Source organism: Mercenaria mercenaria, chromosome 11, assembly GCF_021730395.1.
Source record: "Mercenaria mercenaria strain notata chromosome 11, MADL_Memer_1, whole genome shotgun sequence".
Lineage (NCBI taxonomy): Eukaryota > Metazoa > Mollusca > Bivalvia > Venerida > Veneridae > Mercenaria > Mercenaria mercenaria.
Window position 1 is genome coordinate 30763833 of NC_069371.1, and position 20412 is coordinate 30784244.

The 20412-nt window shown below is 35.9% G+C and overlaps 1 protein-coding gene across 5 annotated transcripts in view; it reads right to left on the reverse strand.

The window, feature by feature from the left end:
* LOC123531348 (methylmalonyl-CoA mutase, mitochondrial-like) overlaps window positions 1–20412 on the reverse strand; it is a 43400-nt gene that overhangs the window by 21581 nt on the left and 1407 nt on the right. For 2 of the 5 annotated variants that reach the window (XM_053517062.1, XM_053517066.1), the window contains exons 2-10: window positions 18625–18701; window positions 18167–18295; window positions 11095–11226; window positions 10074–10180; window positions 9409–9592; window positions 8894–9028; window positions 1985–2102; window positions 970–1049; window positions 289–420 (exon numbers count right to left, since the gene is read on the reverse strand). In XM_053517062.1, coding sequence (XP_053373037.1) covers window positions 289–420; window positions 970–1049; window positions 1985–2102; window positions 8894–9028; window positions 9409–9592; window positions 10074–10180; window positions 11095–11226; window positions 18167–18295; window positions 18625–18669 — 1062 coding nt within the window. In that variant the 5' untranslated portion in view covers window positions 18670–18701. Of the gene's footprint in view, window positions 1–288; window positions 421–969; window positions 1050–1984; window positions 2103–8893; window positions 9029–9408; window positions 9593–10073; window positions 10181–11094; window positions 11227–18166; window positions 18296–18624; window positions 18702–20194; window positions 20333–20412 lie in introns of those variants that run through there. The other 3 variants (XM_053517063.1, XM_053517065.1, XM_053517064.1) reach the window with 3 other exon arrangements.

Genomic DNA, 20412 nt, shown 5'->3' on the forward strand with positions numbered 1-20412 from the left:
ATATCGATAAACATTGAAAATTTCGTTCAATAACAAAACAACAAACAAAAAGGTAGAGGTATATAATAAAAGGGTCATTATAACAGTAGCTAAATCTGGGATTTTGTATTCGGCTCTCATGGATTTTGCAAGGTCGGATCACACTCGGCGCTTGCGCGCCTCGTGAGATCCTATCTGGCAAAATTCCACTTGAGCCGAATACAGCATCCCAGATCAAGCTACTGTTATAATAACCCTATAGTCCCACCTAGCCCCAAACAACTTGTGTTTTTCAGACAGAAAATATACCTGTTCTGTCAATGACCAGCCGGAAGTCTGGGAGTGGGCTCTCAGCAGCAGAGATTTTGGGTTTTGGGGTTTAAACTTTTCATTCACCAGATGTGCCCAAAGCCTTCTTGCAGCTCTTAACTTTGCTATTTCCTGTAATAAAAGAAAATTACCTTAAAAAAAAGTTTGTTAAACTGCATATATATTAACATATACTACTAGTAATGATAATTTTTTTCTAGAAAGATACCTTATGCTTTCCAAGTGGATAGTTTTAGGTAAATGATTATCAGCTGAAAATAGCTGTTTCATGTACAAAAATGGCTGTCTTCTAAAAGCCAATGGTTTAGGCTTTTTAGTTGGAAACATGTCTCTCTGCAAACTTATTTTCCAAACGAACACTAGTAACTTAAGTCAGAAGAGCGAGGACCAAACTTGAGTCCCCTGGTTTCATAATCCAACACCTTACCACTAAGCCTACTCTCTAACCAAATGAGCTAATACAGACAGTTTAAACACAACAGACATCTTGGAAAAAACAATCAACTTCCCACAAGCCAGTGTGATGGCTTCTTCACCTGATAAGTGACCCTTGAGGGTTTTTAAGATATCTGACGACAAACAGTTAATAAGCTCAAAATCAGCATGTCCTATCTACTAAATTATGGAAAGAAAGAATAATGTTTATTCATTAAGACTCACCATATACATGTTCATACCAATTCCCCAGAAGAATGACAGTCTGGGTGCAAACTTGTCCACATTCAAACCTCGCTCAATACCTGAAGAGAAAGATAGAGATAACTACCAGGTATAGACCTTAACATGAAAACACTCACAAAAGTACTTTCGTACTGCATCAAAATTATCAAAGCCATCATACTTAGAAGAAGACAAATCAAAAGTCCATCATGAAGAAAGGTCTACACTTGAATAAACAACTCTTTAGTTTATTACGTTATCCATTCATTTATTTATTTTGTTGGGTTTAACATCACACCGACACAACTATAGGTCCTTTAGGTCATATGGCGACTTTCCAGCTATGATGGTGGAGGTAGACCCCATGTGCCCCTCTGTGCATTATTTCATCACGAGCGGGCACCTGGGTAGAACCACCGACCTTCTGTAGGTCAGCTGGATGGCTTCCTAACATGAAGAATTCAATGTCCCGAGTGAGGCTCGAACCCACATCGATGAGAGACATTATCTAATCAGGTTGAATAGTGGATGGAAATTAAATTCGTCTCACTGTCATAGAAAATTTATTTATCATGGTTTCGTGTTGTATTGAAAACATGTAAGAATTACATTTCTTGCACACTGAACTGGCAGTTCTAGTGATTTTACCCATATGGTGCCCCTCATGCCAGATGACTCTCTTGCTGTTAATGGCAACTCAACAATTTACATTTACGTATTAAATTAGTGCATTGGTTATACATTTTTTTATCTAAATTTCAATAAAAATCAAATACTTTGATAGTTGCTCTTTCTTCCTAATAGCATTTTATTTCTCAATTCAGTTTTATCCTGCATAACGGATGAACATAGGCTTATCTGTTCCGTGTACAATGAACTCTTTCATGCGCAACACAATCTGACTGCTTAAATTCTGATGGTCAGCTTCTTGATCTGCATATTTGTAGCCTTTACTCCCTGCTAATAAGACTTTGTGATATTCCTGATAATGAACAATACACCTGTGTATACATACCAGTCCTAATGTACTGTAAACCATCTGCAATAGTAAATGCAAGCTCCAACACAGCATCAGCCCCTGCCTCCTGCATATGATAGCCAGATATCGAAATAGAGTTGAACTTTGGCATATTCTGAAACAAAAAGCAACAAACTGCAATAACTTAAAATCTATGACATAAGAACATTTACATGCACTTAGAATTATCTTCTTTTCTAACTACTGGTTCTATAAGAGACATTATGAAAAGTCTTAGAAAAGATATGAAAAAAGAATAAACGAATGTGTGCCCCCATCAAAATATATAAGCCTGTTCTAAAAGGTGAGAAGCCAATGAGCCATAACTGTAGTAAATTCTGATAAATTGTTTCATGCAGATCTACCATTATCTGTAAACATCTCTGAAAATTTGAAACATTTGTTCAATAAGAAAAGAAACAAAACAAACATAAAATGAACACGTCAAAAAACACATTCATCTTATTTGGTAGTAGACAGCAACTTGACAAATGTTCAATTACAGAAATTGACATTGCTGGTGACAAAATCAAATCAGTATATTGTATAAGGTACCTAGGGGCATTCTTAGATGAAAATCTTAGTTTTAAGGATCATGTCAAGAGAAAATGTCAGACCGCAATGGTTAATTATCTTAGAATAAAAAATATCAGAAAATACCTTACTAAAGAGGCTACTGAAATTCTTGTATTATCACTGGTCATTTCACATATAGATTATTGCAATGCAATATTGTATAGTATTCCTCAATGTGAAGTTCAGAAAATGCAAAGGATACAAAACATGTGTGCCAAACTTGTTTTAAGACTCAGCAAGTACGACAGTTCAAAACTACATTCCGACTACATTGGCTTCCTATCAAAGCTAGAATTGAATTTAAGATTTTAACTGTCATGTTTAATTGTTCAATCGGCCAAGGTCCATCTAACTTGTTTGCATTATTATCGGAACAAGCACCAAGACGTAGTTTAAGGTCTTCAGACTCTGTTACAGGTTGTTACGAGGTACCATTTAACAAACGTAAAACATTTGGTGATAGAAGTTTTCAAACTGTAGGGCCGAAACTATGGAAAAAAACTACCAGTAGATGTGAGAAATTCTGATTCAGTAGACACTTTTAAGAAAAAGCTCAAACCACTGTTTTTCAGAAGCTTTGATTCATGGTTTTGATTATTTTTCTGTTGGTGGACTAAATATGGTAGAAATGCTGAGTATACTCTACTATGTAGTGTGATCGACGTATGTTTAATACGCAATGTTGCAATTTGCACTGTATAATAATTTTGTCAATTATGTCGTGTTTCATTGTTTGATATCATTATGTATATATTTTATCATAATTTTTTTAATTTAATGTACAACGCCAGTGAATATACTATGAGTAAAATTAGGCGTTTAATCAAATAAATCAGTTTCAGTTTCAGGGTTTGTCAAGACATACATATGGACAGACATACATATGTACGGATGGATAGACATATGTACTGACTGATATTCATATATACAGACAAAGACAGATACAAACAGGCATACATACTTGAGTACTGGCAGACACAGACACATACATAGAGACATAAAGACAGACACATACATATGAACAGAAATACGTTCCTACATATGGATACTTATGTGGCTACTCTTTTGTTCTCTCTATTATTCTTTTAGCCATGTAAGAGAAAAATAGCCACATAAAAGCCTTACGGAATGAATGACATCAAAGAAAAAGTACAGTTACCTATTGTTCCTATAGCCACCTAAGTATGCAAATGTGAGCTTGGACACACATATATATGGACAGTCTAATGTAAATTTATATGCACCATCTTCCAATATTTGACGCTAGAAAATAGAGCGTAACAAAAGTGCCATAACTGTCACAATATAATATTATGCTCATCACAGCAAATTACTTTTGACTTTCAACAGACTAGTTGCCAATTTTCTCAATTTCAACTCATTCAAGGTCCATAACACTGGAGAACAAGGACTATCTCAGTGGCTGGTTATCAAATTTGGCCAAGACATTATGCCAAGATATTATGCCCATAAATATTATGACAAAGTTTGGCCAACACTAAGGTAGGAAATGCTTAAGTTATTAAGATGCACCAGAGCTCCAGATAAGCTGCGTATTTGCGTATTTACGCAATTAAAATTGCAGAAAATCCAACTGAATTCATACAGTGTGCGTACTGAAACGCAAGTAAAATTGCTAATACCCAATTCGTAAAAAATCGCTTGCGTATCGCATTTAGAACGGGTACGAGACTTTAACACTAGATTTGACTGACTGGTTATAGGTTACCGCAGAACAGGTTTCAATTTATCGGAAAAATTACAGGACCATTCAGTCGGCTGATCTGTGTTATTTGGACGCTTTGTAAACAACATCTTTACACCGATAAAATGTAAAAGAACTTGCAGAAAAAAAACATTGTTGCAGCACAAACAAACAAATTAGTGGGGTATTTTGCTGTTCAACAATGACAGTTATTTGTTTGTGACGATGTAGTGCCACCAATACTGGATGACATCTTTTAGGATAATGCATATTGCGGTAATCGTTCGGGATATTGTGGATGAACTGATCTCTGACTGCATTAAAAGTGAAAAAGAAAACAACAGTATGAAACATTCATTACAATTTTAAATAATTTTTGTATTAAACATTGAAGAGTGCCATTAAAATACTTAGTCAGTCCTGTTTAATGATATATACCATGTATACTGTAAGCAAAAATACTCATTTGTTAGTGCGAGGTAAAATACCAAATTGGTTTTAGCAAGTACCCAATTACTTTTGAAAAGGCTGGGTAATGATATAATTTTTACCCAATTCAAATTTCCAATACCCAATTCAGACAAAAAGTGATGGGTAAATACCCAATTGCACCAAAAGCTTATCTGGAGCTCTGATGCACTGTCAATTTTCAGCGATCTGAAGTAATTCAAGGGTCATAACTCAAAGAGTGACTGGAACTATTCAACTGGTTATCAAACTTGTCTCAGATATTATTCCAGGGCCTCCGCTGCCGATCGCCAATGTCGCCATTTGCGATAATTTTAAGAATTTGGCGCTAAATTTTGCGAACTTGCGAAAATAAGTGGCGCATAGTTTTTTTCCTCGGCATTTGTTTTTTCCGTAGTGATATAAGCGGCCCAAGAATTGGTTCCCGATACACGTGTTTACCTAGACGCTGGTAGTGAATAAAATCGATAACCAGTCTAGGCGGTGTATTTGACAATTCGACTATTGAAGTTGGTTGACACTTTGAGAAGATAATTTCGTAATAATGTGTGAATTGAAGATTAATCAGTAATCAAAACATCTGCCAGCTTGTATGTTTGACCTCTGCCGAGAATTCACCAAAATTAACGCCGATTACGGTGTACTTTATGTGTTGCGATTTTTTACAAAAAAAAGATTGTCATGTTTGTGGCATGCAGTTGTATGACTGAAGAATTTTAAATAAGTACGAAAGATACATTTAATTTGTTACTTTTTTGCAAGATAATTTTTGATTCCTCAGTTTTCATAAAAGATTTTAACGATGGATCCGAAAATTAAAACACATCGGCCTCAATTTGCATCCTGGACCTGGTTAATTTCTTTGAAATTGAAATGTTCAGAAACTGGAAGATATCACTTGCTACCATGGCTTCTTAAAAATCATTAGAAGAGTGTTCAACTCGACCTTTTAGAATAGAAAAAAATCCGAATTTTCCTTTCTGAAAATAAATGAGTCCTGAAATATTGGTAATTCTGACATGGATAGATATGATTCTTAAATTAGAGAATGATTTGTGTCATTTTTTATCCAACTACAAATTGAATTTACTTCTACAATAAACTAATACACCTTCAAAAGTTGTTATTATTCCTAATGAAATTATTTACAATATTTTATTTCTCTATGCACACTATGACAGCCAACTAAAAGAAATAAAAGTGGCTCAGAACTTTGGCTCAAAAATGGCTCTAAAGTGGCTCCAACTTTTTCAAATTGGCGAAAAGGTTGGCGACAAGTATGAACAAGAGGGCCATGATGGCCCTATATCGCTCACCTGTTATCATTGCACTTAAGGACAAGTCTTCAAGGTCAAAAGATCATAATAGAAATCAATCAAAAGAATTATGAGAAAATATAGTTGAAATTTTCTTTAAGTAACTTTAAAAACAAGATTTGAAAACTTTTTGTAGAGGTCCACTAGGCAATGCTACATGTCAAATATCTAAGCTCTTCTGGTTTATTTTTAGAAAATTTTGAAGATTTTTCTATGTACAATCAAGTAACCTCATGGGGCAGGGTCAATTTGACCCCAGGGGTCATGATTTGAATAAACTTTGTAAAAGTCTAATAGGCAATGCTACATGTCAAATATCTAAGATCTAGGCCTTCTGGTTTATTTTTAGAATTTTTTTTTAAGATTTTCCTATGTAAAATCAGGTGACCCCTAGGGCGGAGTCAATTTTGACCCCGGGGGACAAGGTTTGAACAAATTTTGTAGAGGTCCACTAGGCAATGCTACATGTCAAATATCTAGTCTCTAGGCCTTCTAGTTTATTTTTAGAAAATTTTTGAAGATTTTCCTATGTAAAATCAAGTGACCCCTGGGGCTGGGTCAATTTTGACCCAGGGGGTCATGATATGAACAAATTTTGTAGAGGTCCACTAGGTAATGCTACATGTGAAATATCTAAGCTCTAGGCCTTCTGGTTTATTTTTAGAAAACTTTTGAAGATTTTCCTATGTAAAGTCAAGTGACCCCTAGGGCGGGGTCAATTTTGACCCCCGGGTCATAATTTGAACAACTTTAGTAGAGGTCCAATAGGCAATGCTACATGTCAAATATCTAAGCTCTAGGGCTTCTGGTTTTTGAGAAGAAGATTTTTTTAATATTTTCCTATGTAAAATCAAGTGACCCCTGGGGCGGGGTCAATTTTGACCCCGGGGGCCATGATTTGAACAAATTTTGTAGAGGTCCACTAGGCAATGCTACATGTGAAATATCTAAGCTCTAGGCCTTCTGGTTTATTTTTAGAAATTTTTTGAAGATTTTCCTATGTAAAATCAAGTGACCCCTGGGGCGGGATCAATTTTGACCCCGGGGTCATGATTTGAACAATTTTAGTAGAGGTCCACTAGGCAATGCTACATGTCAAATATCTAAGCTCTAAGGCTTCTGGTTTTTGAGAAGAAGATTTTTTAAGATTTTCTTATGTAAAATCAAGTGACCCCTGGGGCGGGGTCAATTTTGACCCCGGGGTCATGATTTGAACAAAATTGGTAGAGGTCCACTAGGCAATGCTTCACACCAATATCTAAGCTCTAGGGCTTCTGGTTTTTGAGAAGAAGATTTTTAAAGTTTTTCCTTTCGGTTGCCATGGCAACCAGTGTTCTGCATGGAATTCAATTCTTTGAACAATTTTGAAAGGGGGCCATCCAAGGAACATCCCTGTGAAGTTTCATCAAAATTGGCCTGTTGGTTTAGGAGGAGATGTTGTTTAAAGGAAAGTGTGGACGGACGTACAACGGACGGACGTACAACGGACGGACGTACAACGGACGGACGGACGGACGGACGCCGGACGGTGAGCGATCACAATACCTCACCCTGAGCACTTTGTGCTCAGGTGAGCTAAAAACCCAGAGGAGGCCCTGAGATTATGACCAACTTAGGTGAACATTTGGTAAGAACTACTCAAGCTAGAGGCCAGACAATGTCAGTTTTTGTAATTTTTAGTAGTTCAAGGGCCATTATTCAAAAGCCCATGGGATGACCTGAATGGTTATCAAATTTGGCTGACATATTATGCCCATAAACATTGTGATACATTTTGGCAAAGTCTGTATAAGAACAACTTAACCTACAGTGCAGACAATTTTGGTAATTTTGAGAAATTCACAGACCATAATTCCAGTTTCAAGTTTGGTTTTATTTAGTTTTGTTTATGATGAGTTTAGAATCACAATCACACAACTTAAGTAATATACTTTATAAAAAAAATAGAAACATTTGCGAGTTTTATCAATTAACACAAGGATTGCAAATCAAATTATTCATGATTTGATCAACATTCCAATTTACCAGGTCTGGGCTTTATTGTAAGTTTCACAGATAAATGATGTTATGTTGCACTTCATTTTCTCAAAGATGCAGAACTACTTTAAGAACTTGAAGGATCAAACAGTAGCTCCCTTATTACTACTGATAACATTAATATCTGACTGATGTATTTTGTTGTTACAATTTGGCACCTTATATAGCTAGCATAACCTCTAAGATTTGGAAACAGTATTTAAACAAAAAGCTGTCAGTGGAGAGCAACACCAGACTACTGTCATTAACAAAAGTCTAGGAATAAAATTAATGAAGAAACTTGAAAAGGGGGCATAACTATAACAAGAGCTGTCGGATGACAACGCGCTCGACTATTCAAAGAACTGATTGAAGAATGGGGTCAAAATATTACCACAGATATTCAGACAAAAGAAAAAAAAAAAGATTAGACAAACAATGTTCCTGTATTTGTGTATACCAGCTTATGTACAAAAACTTAATCAAATGTGGTGCAGATGCCTAAAGACGAGCGAGTGCAATTAGCTCCACCTATTCTTCAAACAGCTAGGCTAAAATTGTCTTAATAAAATGAGCCGTGCCATGACAAAACCAACATAGTGGCTTTGCGACCAGCATGGATCCAGACCAGCCTGCGCATCCACGCAGTCTGGTCAGGATCCATGCTGTTCGCTAACAGTTTCTCCAATTCCAATAGGCTTTAAAAGCGAACAGCATGGAGCCTGACCAGACTGCGCGGATGCGCAGGCTGGTCTGGATCCATGCTGGTCGCAAACCCGCTATGTTGGTTATCTCATGGCACGGCTCAAATGTACAATTTATTACCTTGGATGTGTACTCAAAGATGTCTCCAATCACCTTCATGGAGGGCTCTGGAGGAAAGATATACGTGTTACGCACCATGAACTCTTTCAGGATGTCATTCTGAATGGTTCCTGCTAACTCTGCTTGCTTTGCCCCCTACAATTAATGAAGGTAAATGTCTAATATTTAAATGGCACCTATTTCACAATGTTACAACATTTAAAAACAGATCATTTTCTATAAACTATCAAAATTCAAAATGACTAATTTTATGAGCAAAACAATATAGACATATTCTATTTAGCAGGCTTCAAAATTTCCCATTGTAGTCACTTTTTTAAAATTTAGTTTTTTACTGAAAAAATGACACAAGATTTTTCACAGGGAGCATAATAAAATCTACCTAGAAGTGACCAAATAATGTGCCGACTTTTTATTCCCAATTACTTAGGAAAATATTTCCTTAGCCATACCCCTTTAAAAGGAAGCAAAACCATCTGTTCATTAAACGTTTTCTACACTCTATAATGCAATACCTGTTCTTCAGCTGAGACAACATACATAGCAAGAATTGGCAAGACTGCTCCATTCATTGTCATAGACGTAGAGATCTTGTTCAGAGGTATGCCAGCAAATAGTAAGTTTGTGTCATCAACAGAATCTATAGCTACTCCCGCCATACCTACATCACCATGGACACGCGGGTTATCAGAATCATACCTTGAAATAAACTTGAAATTTGTACATACTATATACACTGTAATGTCAGTATGCACTTTTTTACTACAGAGTTAAGGACATGAAAAAGAGTTTAAAAGCACATGTTAAATATAAACTGATCAACTGAAAATCGCACAACCTACCATGAATGACATATTGTCTTGAAGCGTTGGTTCTAATTTCATATTTCACAAGTATTTTAGTTACAGGAGGTATCTTGAACAAACAGTTATACCATTTAACAAAGAATACTGCTTAAACAGCCAAGGTTCAAACTTCAACGGGGCTCGCATTAATCTGATAGATTTCTGGCAATTCTTACCAGTACAAAATTATTATCAACATAATTTAAACACACCTTTTCCATATAAAATAGTAGCAAAGGCATACAAAATAGTAAGACTTATCATCTGCGAATGCTAAAACAACGTTTTCACAAAAAATATGAAGTGGAAGAACATGCAAACTAAAAAAGACATACCCTCTGTGAGTAGCCAGATCAAAAGCAACACTGAGACCCTGCTGCCCTGCCTTGATGTTATCCCTGTAAAATTTGTTACTTTCTTCCACTGTACTGAACCCTGCATACTGAAATACATCATGCTTATTTGAACATTGGACATTGGTTATATATCACATTTAAGTTACCCAGTGTTCTTGTATTCTGTACCAACTTCTACCTGTGTATAGTGGTTGGGAGGATGAATAACCTCAGACAAATCACCTTCTGTAAAATAGTCATAGTGAACATTTGCCTTGCATTAAAATGAAATTTAGTTGTCATCTGCTGATGTATAATCATGAAAAAGTTGGTCTAGTGTTTGATTAACAGTGACCTTTCATTTCTGTCAGACTGTGATGATCTGCCATTGTCATAGCCTCTACTCCGTCAAAACAGCTGATCACATGTACTGACATGCTGCCGTTTGACTGAGGCCTGATAGGGTAGCCAAATTTGGAGCTCTATGTATAGATCTAGATATGCCAATGCTCCAAAATCATCTTAGTCTGTTGTTGAACAACTGTCAGGCCCAAGACAAAAGTATTTGATATTAAATTAATAAGTGGCCTGTGTATATACAGTCAGGTAAATAACACCATCTGGATCTAAAGACTGCTAGACTGGTTTCTTGTTTTGTCATTTACTCTGCAGTCTAACCTGGTAAAAAGACCACTTGAGCCGTGCCATGAGAAAACCAACATAGTGGGTTTGCGACCAGCATGGATCCAGACCAGCTTGCGCATCCACGCAGTCTGGTCAGGCTCCATGCTGTTCGCTTTTAAAGCCTATTGGAATTGGAGAAAATCTTAGCGAACAGCATGGATCCTGACCAGACTGCACGGATGCGCAGGCTGGTCTGGATCCATGCTGGTCGCAAACCCACTATGTTGGTTTTCCCATGGCACAGCTCACTTCTTGTCTCTCCCAAGGGTGGTCTTCACAGACAGGTTCTTACAGTAATTACTATGAAAGGTAAATAACAGCTTGCTGAAATATATACCTGTCTAATGGTCCAGGGTCTGTGAGTGTACATGGTGGCATATGGGCCTCTGGTAAATGGGTATGAGCCCGGGATTTCTTTGTCTGTTCTCTGTGTATCATCTGTGGTGTAGACTGGTTTAACATTGATTCCCTGAAGAAAATACCAATCAAATTAAAGAAAACTGAGTTTTTTTTTATATTTTAAAAACTACATATTAAGTGATTTTTTGATAAACAAACTTGATACTGCCTAAAAGCCTTTATAAACACTTCATTTCTCTTTTCATTAAAAATAACCAGATAATGTTGACATTTTCTAACAAAACATTGTTCAGAAAGTCCCTTTAAATGACGTAATGTCAGCATATTATTTTTTTACCTTAAAACTGACAGTTTGGTAAACTTAAAAAACATTTTTTTCATTCAATCATACTCATCCAGTTTTACCTACGAATATCATAAATACTATTTTATGTGCAATATCAGCCCTTAAAAGGTCAAAATATTAGGTATCCTGAATTCCAATCACTTTAGATAAGGAAATTAAAGAAAAGAAAAGAAAGGGAAGTTAAGATAATAAAAATTATTTTTCTTTTAAAATAATTTGATTTATTTTTAGAGAAATCAAATGTCACGTCCGTTGCTATGGAACCGATACGCCCTCGCGCTTATCGTTATAAATTGGTACCCGAGTTTATACAAGCCTGTAGCTAGTTAAATTTGATATCGGTAAACAGTCTGTTAAACTTGCGTAAAAAGCTGGGAATTCTCGTGCAGCTCTCTGTCTGTTTTTGTACGTTGGCTGAGCGAGTACATGTAAAGTTGACAATTTTGCCCACCCGCCACACCCCATGAGATTACAAAGGCGCCGCTTGCAATGTTCTGTTTTATAAAATGCATTTCCGTCCAGTTTCAATATGACAATGATAATGACGAAGTTTATTTGATGTAGCGGCCACCGGCCCAAAATTAAAATATGCATGTATATACAATTAGCAGTATACATTTATGGAATACGGGACGTAAATTCAAATCTTATTCATAAAATAAACCTATTAACTTGTATACTTTAGTTTCATGTATATAGTACATATTATTATATTTAAAGCAAACGTTTACGTTCTATGAAATCATAGTATGCGTACATGGCAACATTTTTATTGTAGTTTTATTGCTACTGCTTATAAGGATAATAAATGAGTAGACATAAATCAATACAATATTTCCTGGAATATGCTTTGCTCTTAATTTCTGTAAACAAGGACATAGCAAAAGGAAGTGCATTTAATTTTCTTTACCAGTTCCAAATAATTTACATATATGTTCATTTTGTCAACATTGTTATATTATCCTCTCTCTATCTCGAGCTGTTTCAGTAGGAGAGTTGAGACAGATTTTCTGCTCTAGTCATATATTTCAGATCATTACTTGACGAGGATGAGTGTACAAATAAATCAAAAGGTTTCCAAGACAATTTCACACATATTTGCTCGAAGTATTGGACTGCTGAAGACAATGATTAGATGTGGAACACGGATAATATGCCATTCAGCAAGTGTGGAGATAAACAGTAACATAAGATGTGTTATCAATTTTAATGTGTGTTATTTAATTATGTGCATTTAAATGCCAAGTGTTTGTATACTCTGGATTCTCAATCTGATAACGTTCATTGCAAATATATTGTTTTAAAGCTTGTTATGGAACTTGCTTTTGAAGGGATAAAATTATTTATTTTATGCTTTTATGGTAGCCTACGACATAATAATTTAATTGTCGCTCTACGTTATCACGATATATAACTGGAGAATTCAAGTTGGCAGGGGGGAGACTGCGTGATATCTATATTAAATGCATTTAGTAAGCGTTTATAATTATATCTAATCTAGAGCATCTTTGTTAGACATTCAGCTATCATTTCTCGTCGGTCGTTTCCAATTCGTACCCGAGGGGACATGACAGCTTCAATAATGTAGTTAGCTTGTTGCATCGCAATTGCCACATACGTTCTTGCAAACCGTTGCTTGTACGAGTTTAATCGCTGTTGTGTAGTTTGCTTTGCCTAAGACTACAATAGCATAATGTTTTGGGTGTTATGACACGAAGTTGCTTTGGGTTACTAAGTCCGGGTCTTATAGTACAGTAGAACCTAGATTGCCTGGCGTTGCATGAAAGGCATCAGTAAACACTTTGCAGTAAATATTTAGTTATCTACGATTGCAGTAAAATACCACAGTTTTGATACCATTTTCTAATAAAATGTTATGACTCGAAGTTGCTTTAGATCACTCAGTCCGGTTCTTATAGTACGGTAGGACATTGACTGCTTTGTGTTGTATAAAAGGCATCAGTAAATAGTATAAAGATTTTTCAGTGAAAATTTATTTATGTAGTATTTATATGATTGCAGTAGAATACCACAATTTTGATGCCATTCTCTAATTAAGTGTTATAACTCGAAGTTGCTTTGGGTCACTAGGTCCGGCACTCGTAGTACAGTAGGATCTAAATTGCTTTGCATTGCAAAAAAGGCATCTGTAAATAGTATAAAGATTTTGCAGTAAGTATTTAGTTAAGATTGCAGTAGAAGACCAAAGGTTTGATGCCATTCTCTGATAATTTGTTTTGACTCGAAGTTGCTTTGGGTCACTAGGTATATCTTTTATAGCTAGGTAGGACCTAGATTACTTTACATTGTATAAATGCATCAGTAATTAGTACATAGTTTTCTGCACTAAATATTTAGTTAAGACTACAGTGACATTTCACAGGCTGGATGCCATATTTTAATAAAGTGTTATGACTCGAAGTTGCTTTGGGTCACTAGGTCCGGCTCTTATAGTACGGTAGGACCTAGATTGCGTTGCATTGCGTTTAAGGCATCAGTAAATATTGCAAAGTTTTCTGTAGGAAGTATTTAGTTAAGAGTGCAGTGGAATATTATAGATTTGATGCCATTCTGTAATAGAATGTTATGACTCGAAGTTGCTTTGGGTCACTAGGTCCGGCTCTTATAGTACGGTAGGACCTAGATCGCGTTGCATTGCGTATAAGGCATCAGTAAATAGTGCAAAGTTTGCTGCAGTAAATATTTAGTTAAGATTGCAGTGGAATGTCACGGGTTTGATGCCAATCTATAATAAAGTGTTATGACTCGAAGTTGCTTTGGGTCACTAGGTCCGGCTCTTATAGTACGGTAGGACCTAGATTGCGTTGCATTGCGTAAAAGGCATCAGTAAATAGTACAAAGTTTTCTGTAGGAAGTATTTAGTTAAGAGTGCAGTGGAATATTATAGATTTGATGCCATTCTGTAATAGAATGTTATGACTCGAAGTTGCTTTGGGTCACTAGGTCCGGCTCTTATAGTACGGTAGGACCTAGATTGCGTTGCATTGCGTAAAAGGCATCAGTAAACAGTACAAAGTTTTCTGTAGGAAGTATTTAGATAAGTGTGCAGTGGAATATTATAGATTTGACGCCATTCTTTAATAAAATGTTATGACTCGAAGTTGCTTTGGGTCACTAGGTCCGGGTCTTATAGTGCGGTAGACCCAGATTGCGTTGCATTGCGTAAAAGGCATCAGTATGTAGTACAAAGTTTTCTGTAGGAAGTATTTAGTTTAGATTGCAGTGGAATATTACAGGTCTGATTCCATTCTTTAATAAACTGTTGTGACTCGAAGTTGCCTTGGGTCAACAGGTCCGGTTTTTATTGTACGGCAAGACCCAAATTGCGTTGAGTTGCGTAAAGGGCATCAGTAAATAGTACAAAGTTTTCGGCAGTAAATAATTAGTTTAGATTGCAATAGAATACTACAGGTTTGATGCCATTCTTTAATAAAGTCGTATGACTCGAAGTTGCTTTGGATCACTTTGTTCGGCTCTTATAGTACTGTAGGACCTAGATTGCTTTGCGTTGCGTAAAAAGGCATCGTTAAATAAAATAAAGATTTTTACAGTAAATATTTAGTAATGTAGTGTAAGATTGCAGAAGAATATCACAGTTTTGATGCCGTTCCCTAGTTAAGTATTATGACCTATTCTTATAGTGTGGTAGGACCTATATTGCTCGGGGTTGTGTAACAGGCATTAATAAACAGTAGAACACTGTAGTAAATAATTGGATTTAGGTAATGTAAGGTTGCTTATCTTTCTCTTTGATGATTTGTTTTTCGACGTCAACAACGTGAGTAAAAAGACTATGAGCTTGAATGGAGCCTCGCTTGTTTAAAGTCCCAAACTTCTCTAAAGTAACGTGAACCGCAATTGGTATTTAACTTTAGTTTGTTTAAGTTGTTGCATTGCGTTGCAGTAACATATTTTCCGTTAAGGTATGATTTTTGATTATTCGGACTGACTGGCATGTCACGCTTGGTCTCCTTCCCGTCGAGTGAATTTTTCATCAACTTGGTCGGAGCCCTCGCGCTTACCCTATCAAGTTTAACAAGAGCCATGTTAGACATGGCCAATCCCCCTGCTGGGCATATTATAATTGAAGGCTAAAGTTCCTGGCAAGTTAGTGTCTGAAAGTATTAATTTTGGGGAAAGCTTTGAAGAACCATTTAGTTGTGGTCGGCATCAGGGGTTTTAAAGATGTGGAAGAAAGAATAAGTCAGTGGTGAGGTGGCTTACTGCTAAATTTTATCAATTTTCATGAACAGTAAAGCTATGACGTTTTTCTATATGGCTACTGTAAAAAGAAAGAATGGAAAGCTAACAGGGAACACTAGTGCCAGAATGTCACAATATATGCCCGTCACAGCAAATTTGTTTACTCTAGCAGCTGTATTTGCAAATGGAATTTTAATTTTGTGGTTGTTTGGTAATCATTGTAAGTCTTTTGTTTTTCTAATTCCACAAAAAACTCCTTACCAGGTAGAGATATCTTAAAATACACATAAAATTGGAAAGTAACATCCATGTTGTACCACAGAAAAGTGGTCTTGTTTTTTCCCTACGGTCAATTATAAAAATGTTACAATACAAGTTATTGTAACAACTAAGGGAAGTTAATCTTAAAAAAAAAAAAAAAAAAAAAAAAAAAAAAAAAAAAAAAAAAAAAAAAAATTGCAAGTCCACACAAAAATCTTTACCAGGTAGAGATTGGTCAAAATACACCTCAAAGCTGGATGTAGCATGCATGTTGTACTACAGAAAAGTGGTCTCGATTTTTCCCTACGACTAGTAATGAAAAAGTTACAATATAAGCTATTTAAAGTAACAACAAAGGGAGGTAATTCTAAAGAAAGGAACTGCGCATGACATTTTGTCTCATGATGGTGTATAATTGTGCCAAGTTACATCAAAATCCCTCCATGCATGAAGAAGAAATGCTTCGGACAAAGTCATTCTTGTATCTGAGCTTTGGCCTCTTAAGTGTGACCTTGACCTTAGACCTAGGGACCTGGATCTTGCGCATGACACTCTGTCTCGTGGTGGTGAACATTTGTGCCAAGTTATATCAAAATCCCTCTATGCATGAAGAAGAAATGCTCCGGACAAGGTTTTCATTTTTGTATCCTTTGACCTCTAAGTGTGACCTTGACCTTAGACCTAGGGACCTGGTTCTTGCGCATGACACTCCGCCTCGTGGTGGTGAACATTTATGCCAACATATATCAAAATCCCTCCATGCATGAAAAAGATATACTCCGGACAAATTTTTTTAAGAAAATATGATAAAGGGGAATAACTCAAAAAATAGGCAAGGTAGAGTTATTGTTCTTGCACACTGCACTTCCTCCCAATGTGTTCTATCAGTGTATGAAGTTTGAAGAAAATCCCTCCAGTACTTTTGGAGTTATGCTCCGGACAAAGATCGTTGCGGACGGACGCACGGACGGAGAGCATTTCTAATATCCCCTTCGCCTTTGGCGGGGGGATAAATTAGAGCGGCCGTTACAACCCATCTTATTATAATACTATCCCATCTTGTTATAATATTTGTAAATGGAATTGAACCTTCAAACCAACTTGACAGGAGCTTCTGTGCCTACCCTGTCTCGTTGAAAATGTTACTGCGTATTTAAGATTGAATTAGGTTTTAATTACTTAACGGATAACTTTATTTTTGTCATATTTAATTTTTGTTGTTGAGTATGTTCAGAACTGTGGCAAGGCAGTTAAGTTCATTAACCTTCATCAGCTGGGCAGGAGCCTCAGGCGTACCCGGTCCCATTGAGGAGGTTACTTATTTTTGACATAAAAAGTTATTAATTATTTAACTTATGATCACTTTATTTTGTTACATTTGTTGTTATGATAGAATTGTTTGCAAGGTAATTATTAAACATAAAGAGGAGGCAATGTGTGTTTATTTTTATTTCGAGTAATTTCAAATAAGACAGGCTAAAGTCATGCCATGCCTTTAACTCCCTTTACATGAAGAAGTCTTCATTGGTGCCCACCTCATATTTTAGATACTGCCTTTGGAAGCTAGCTTGGCTCTTCCAGAATCATATGACCTTAACTTTGCTGATGTAAATTTTATATCATCAGCCAGTAGGGAGATGATTCAGTGAATAGCTGACGATTAATGTACAAGCGCGGTCTTATATATGTGGGATGAAATGCAGTGGGGCACACTTCAGCACAGACACAACATGTCAAGAGCAACCAGGCTATATAAAATTAGACACAATCTTGTTTATGTTCTATGGCAATCAGAAACCTGCCAGAATCCAAAACCAACAGTTCAACTAAATGCCCTGCCGCAAATCTGATTACTAACACAGCCACAGTTGTTCTTTCTGCCTAAAACTGAACACTGAGGAGCTTTAAGGCTGTTCTGGCAGACATCATCACATTTTAAATGACAGAGTTTGCTTCATCAGTTTTAAAAACAGTTACTTTTAGATGTAGTTATCCCTTACAGTTGTGCATGTACAGAACTTTTAAGTGATCAGTATTATACTCTTCTAGAGTGAGGCTGTCACTGAACATGAAGCTGATGTCATAAAATTTGAGATACAAGCACTGTCTAAAACTCCAGCATGTGATTGGTTAATTCTGAACAAACTGTTGGAATTAACTAATGGTTAGTTTTCATTCTAAGACTAGTCTGTCATATTATTCTGAAAATAGATCTCACCTCTGGTGTTTTCCACATCAACGTTTCCTCCACATCTTTCCCCTTCAGTTCTTTGGCAGCTGCAGTCTTCCATTTCTCGTCTATAGGTTCTCTATGGATATTTCTACATCCACAGGTAGGCAGCAACTTCTTCGATAAAATAACTCAAACTTTTTCATATGTATGAAAGATACCAATCATAAAAGACAAATTTTAGATAAACTAGGTTTCCAGTATGTACAGGCGTATCAGATTTAATTCCACAGCCCATGTTGCAATAAACATTGCCATTCTTAATTAAAGAAATAGTGATTTACTCTAATAATTTACCATTTTATTTTCGCAAAAAATTTCAAATGAGATAATAAATATTAATACTACATACAGTTCTAGAAGAAATATATAAAATGAAAATAATAATTTATATAAACCGCAGAGGCTTTTACCACTAAAAGGGTAAGTACTGGCAGTGAACATACCTGTGCTGTGTGAGTTACTCCTCTGTACTGGAATACTCTCAACATCGTGTTGATAGATTACTAAACAGCACTTTAGTCTGAAATGATATATTTAAATACAGATACCTTAAATTCCAAGGGATCAAGCGTTTTGCCTCAAAATAACCAAAATTTGACTTAAAATGATATTTTGTGCACATTACTTCAGGACGAGACTTGAAAATGTCTTTGGGACAACCGGAATTTTGTGATAAACGAGTTTGAGATATGGAGTTTCAACTATGTATGTTTCTATACAAATTCATTGAAGCCAAATCACTTCATATATTGATAAGGAATGTGGTGGTCTAGTGGTTAACTTAGGGTTGCTTCAGGCCAAGAAAAAAAATTGTTTGAAATAAAACACTTAAACAGCAGACGGTGGTCATAATTCAGACCATAATATATGAAGAAAATGTTTTTTTTGTGGAAAAGACATTATGGACAATCACATATGGTCAGTTCAAGCACTACGTGTCACTGGTTTATTAAAGACCAGTAAGGGGCGTTCTACTGTATATAAAAATCTCTGTCTACTATATAAACATCTCTGAAGCTGATTTTTTAGTCATCTTGCTTTGCACTCAGTAATTAAAACATTGTACCAGGAGAAAAAATAGGCCCAGCAAGAATCTGTTACTAGATATAATAATGGTCACCACAAGAACTTTGTCTTCTGAACATATGTGATGTTTAATAAAGCTTACCTTTACATTTTATCTTGAACACTAGAAAAAATCTCAATAGTGGCTCAATACATAAGCATGTAGTCCAAATAATAGGACATTTTGGGACAACATGATAACTTTAGACTGTCACTGTCCTGTCACATCCAAACTTATTCTGCATATTTCTGTTAGGAAATTCCAAATGAAATCTGTTGGGAACATTTTCTGGTGCAGGTACAATGTATTTGTAATGATTACATCTCTGATAATGAATTTATATGTTGACCGGTGTTGGAACAGATATCTCCTCACAAACATTGCCTTGCTGACATTTTTTAAATGTATATTTTGTGTTTTGTTTCTGCAATTTAGTGTCATCAGCATTCTACTGTGTATTGAAACCGGTGTTGGAATAGATATCTCCTCGCAACCGTTCACATCATATTTCCAAAGATTTAAGTCTCTAATTTAAAATTATGAGTTATATTCAGCCCATTTGAAGTTTCTACCTGATCATTAATGTTTAATTTATTGGAGCAATTAAACCAGTATATTGACTTTTTTGGATTTTAAATGTCTTGTTTTTCTAACAGTAAAATGCAGATACGGTAAGGCTTAGCCGGATGACAACTATAAAATATCTGATAATAATTTAAAATAAGTCATCCCAAAGAGGTATAAAATACACAGAATGGCAACTGGCTGTAATCTCGCGTGATCTCGTGTCAGGGCGTGAATCAGCGTTATCTTAGTAAAAACAAACCTTGGCGAGCATAGAGTTACAATTTGTACCTTTAAAACTACATTTAAAATACATGATAGCTTCTAAAACAACATTAGTTTAATGTGAAATAATCTTAAGACACAAAGTACACGTTTCTTACCATCAAAAGAAGCGTGGTCATACGGTGATAATTAATTTACTGATGAATAATTGCTTTCGCATATAAAATGGCGCGTGGAGAACGTGTCACTTCCGGTAAACGAGATCTCATTCAGTTCCCATGTTTTTTTGGCGAGATTTGCTCTATATGCCTTTAAAGTTGCCGATCTATTTATTTTTATAGCTCTTTGGTCATCCCAACAAGCCAAATCTAGAAGC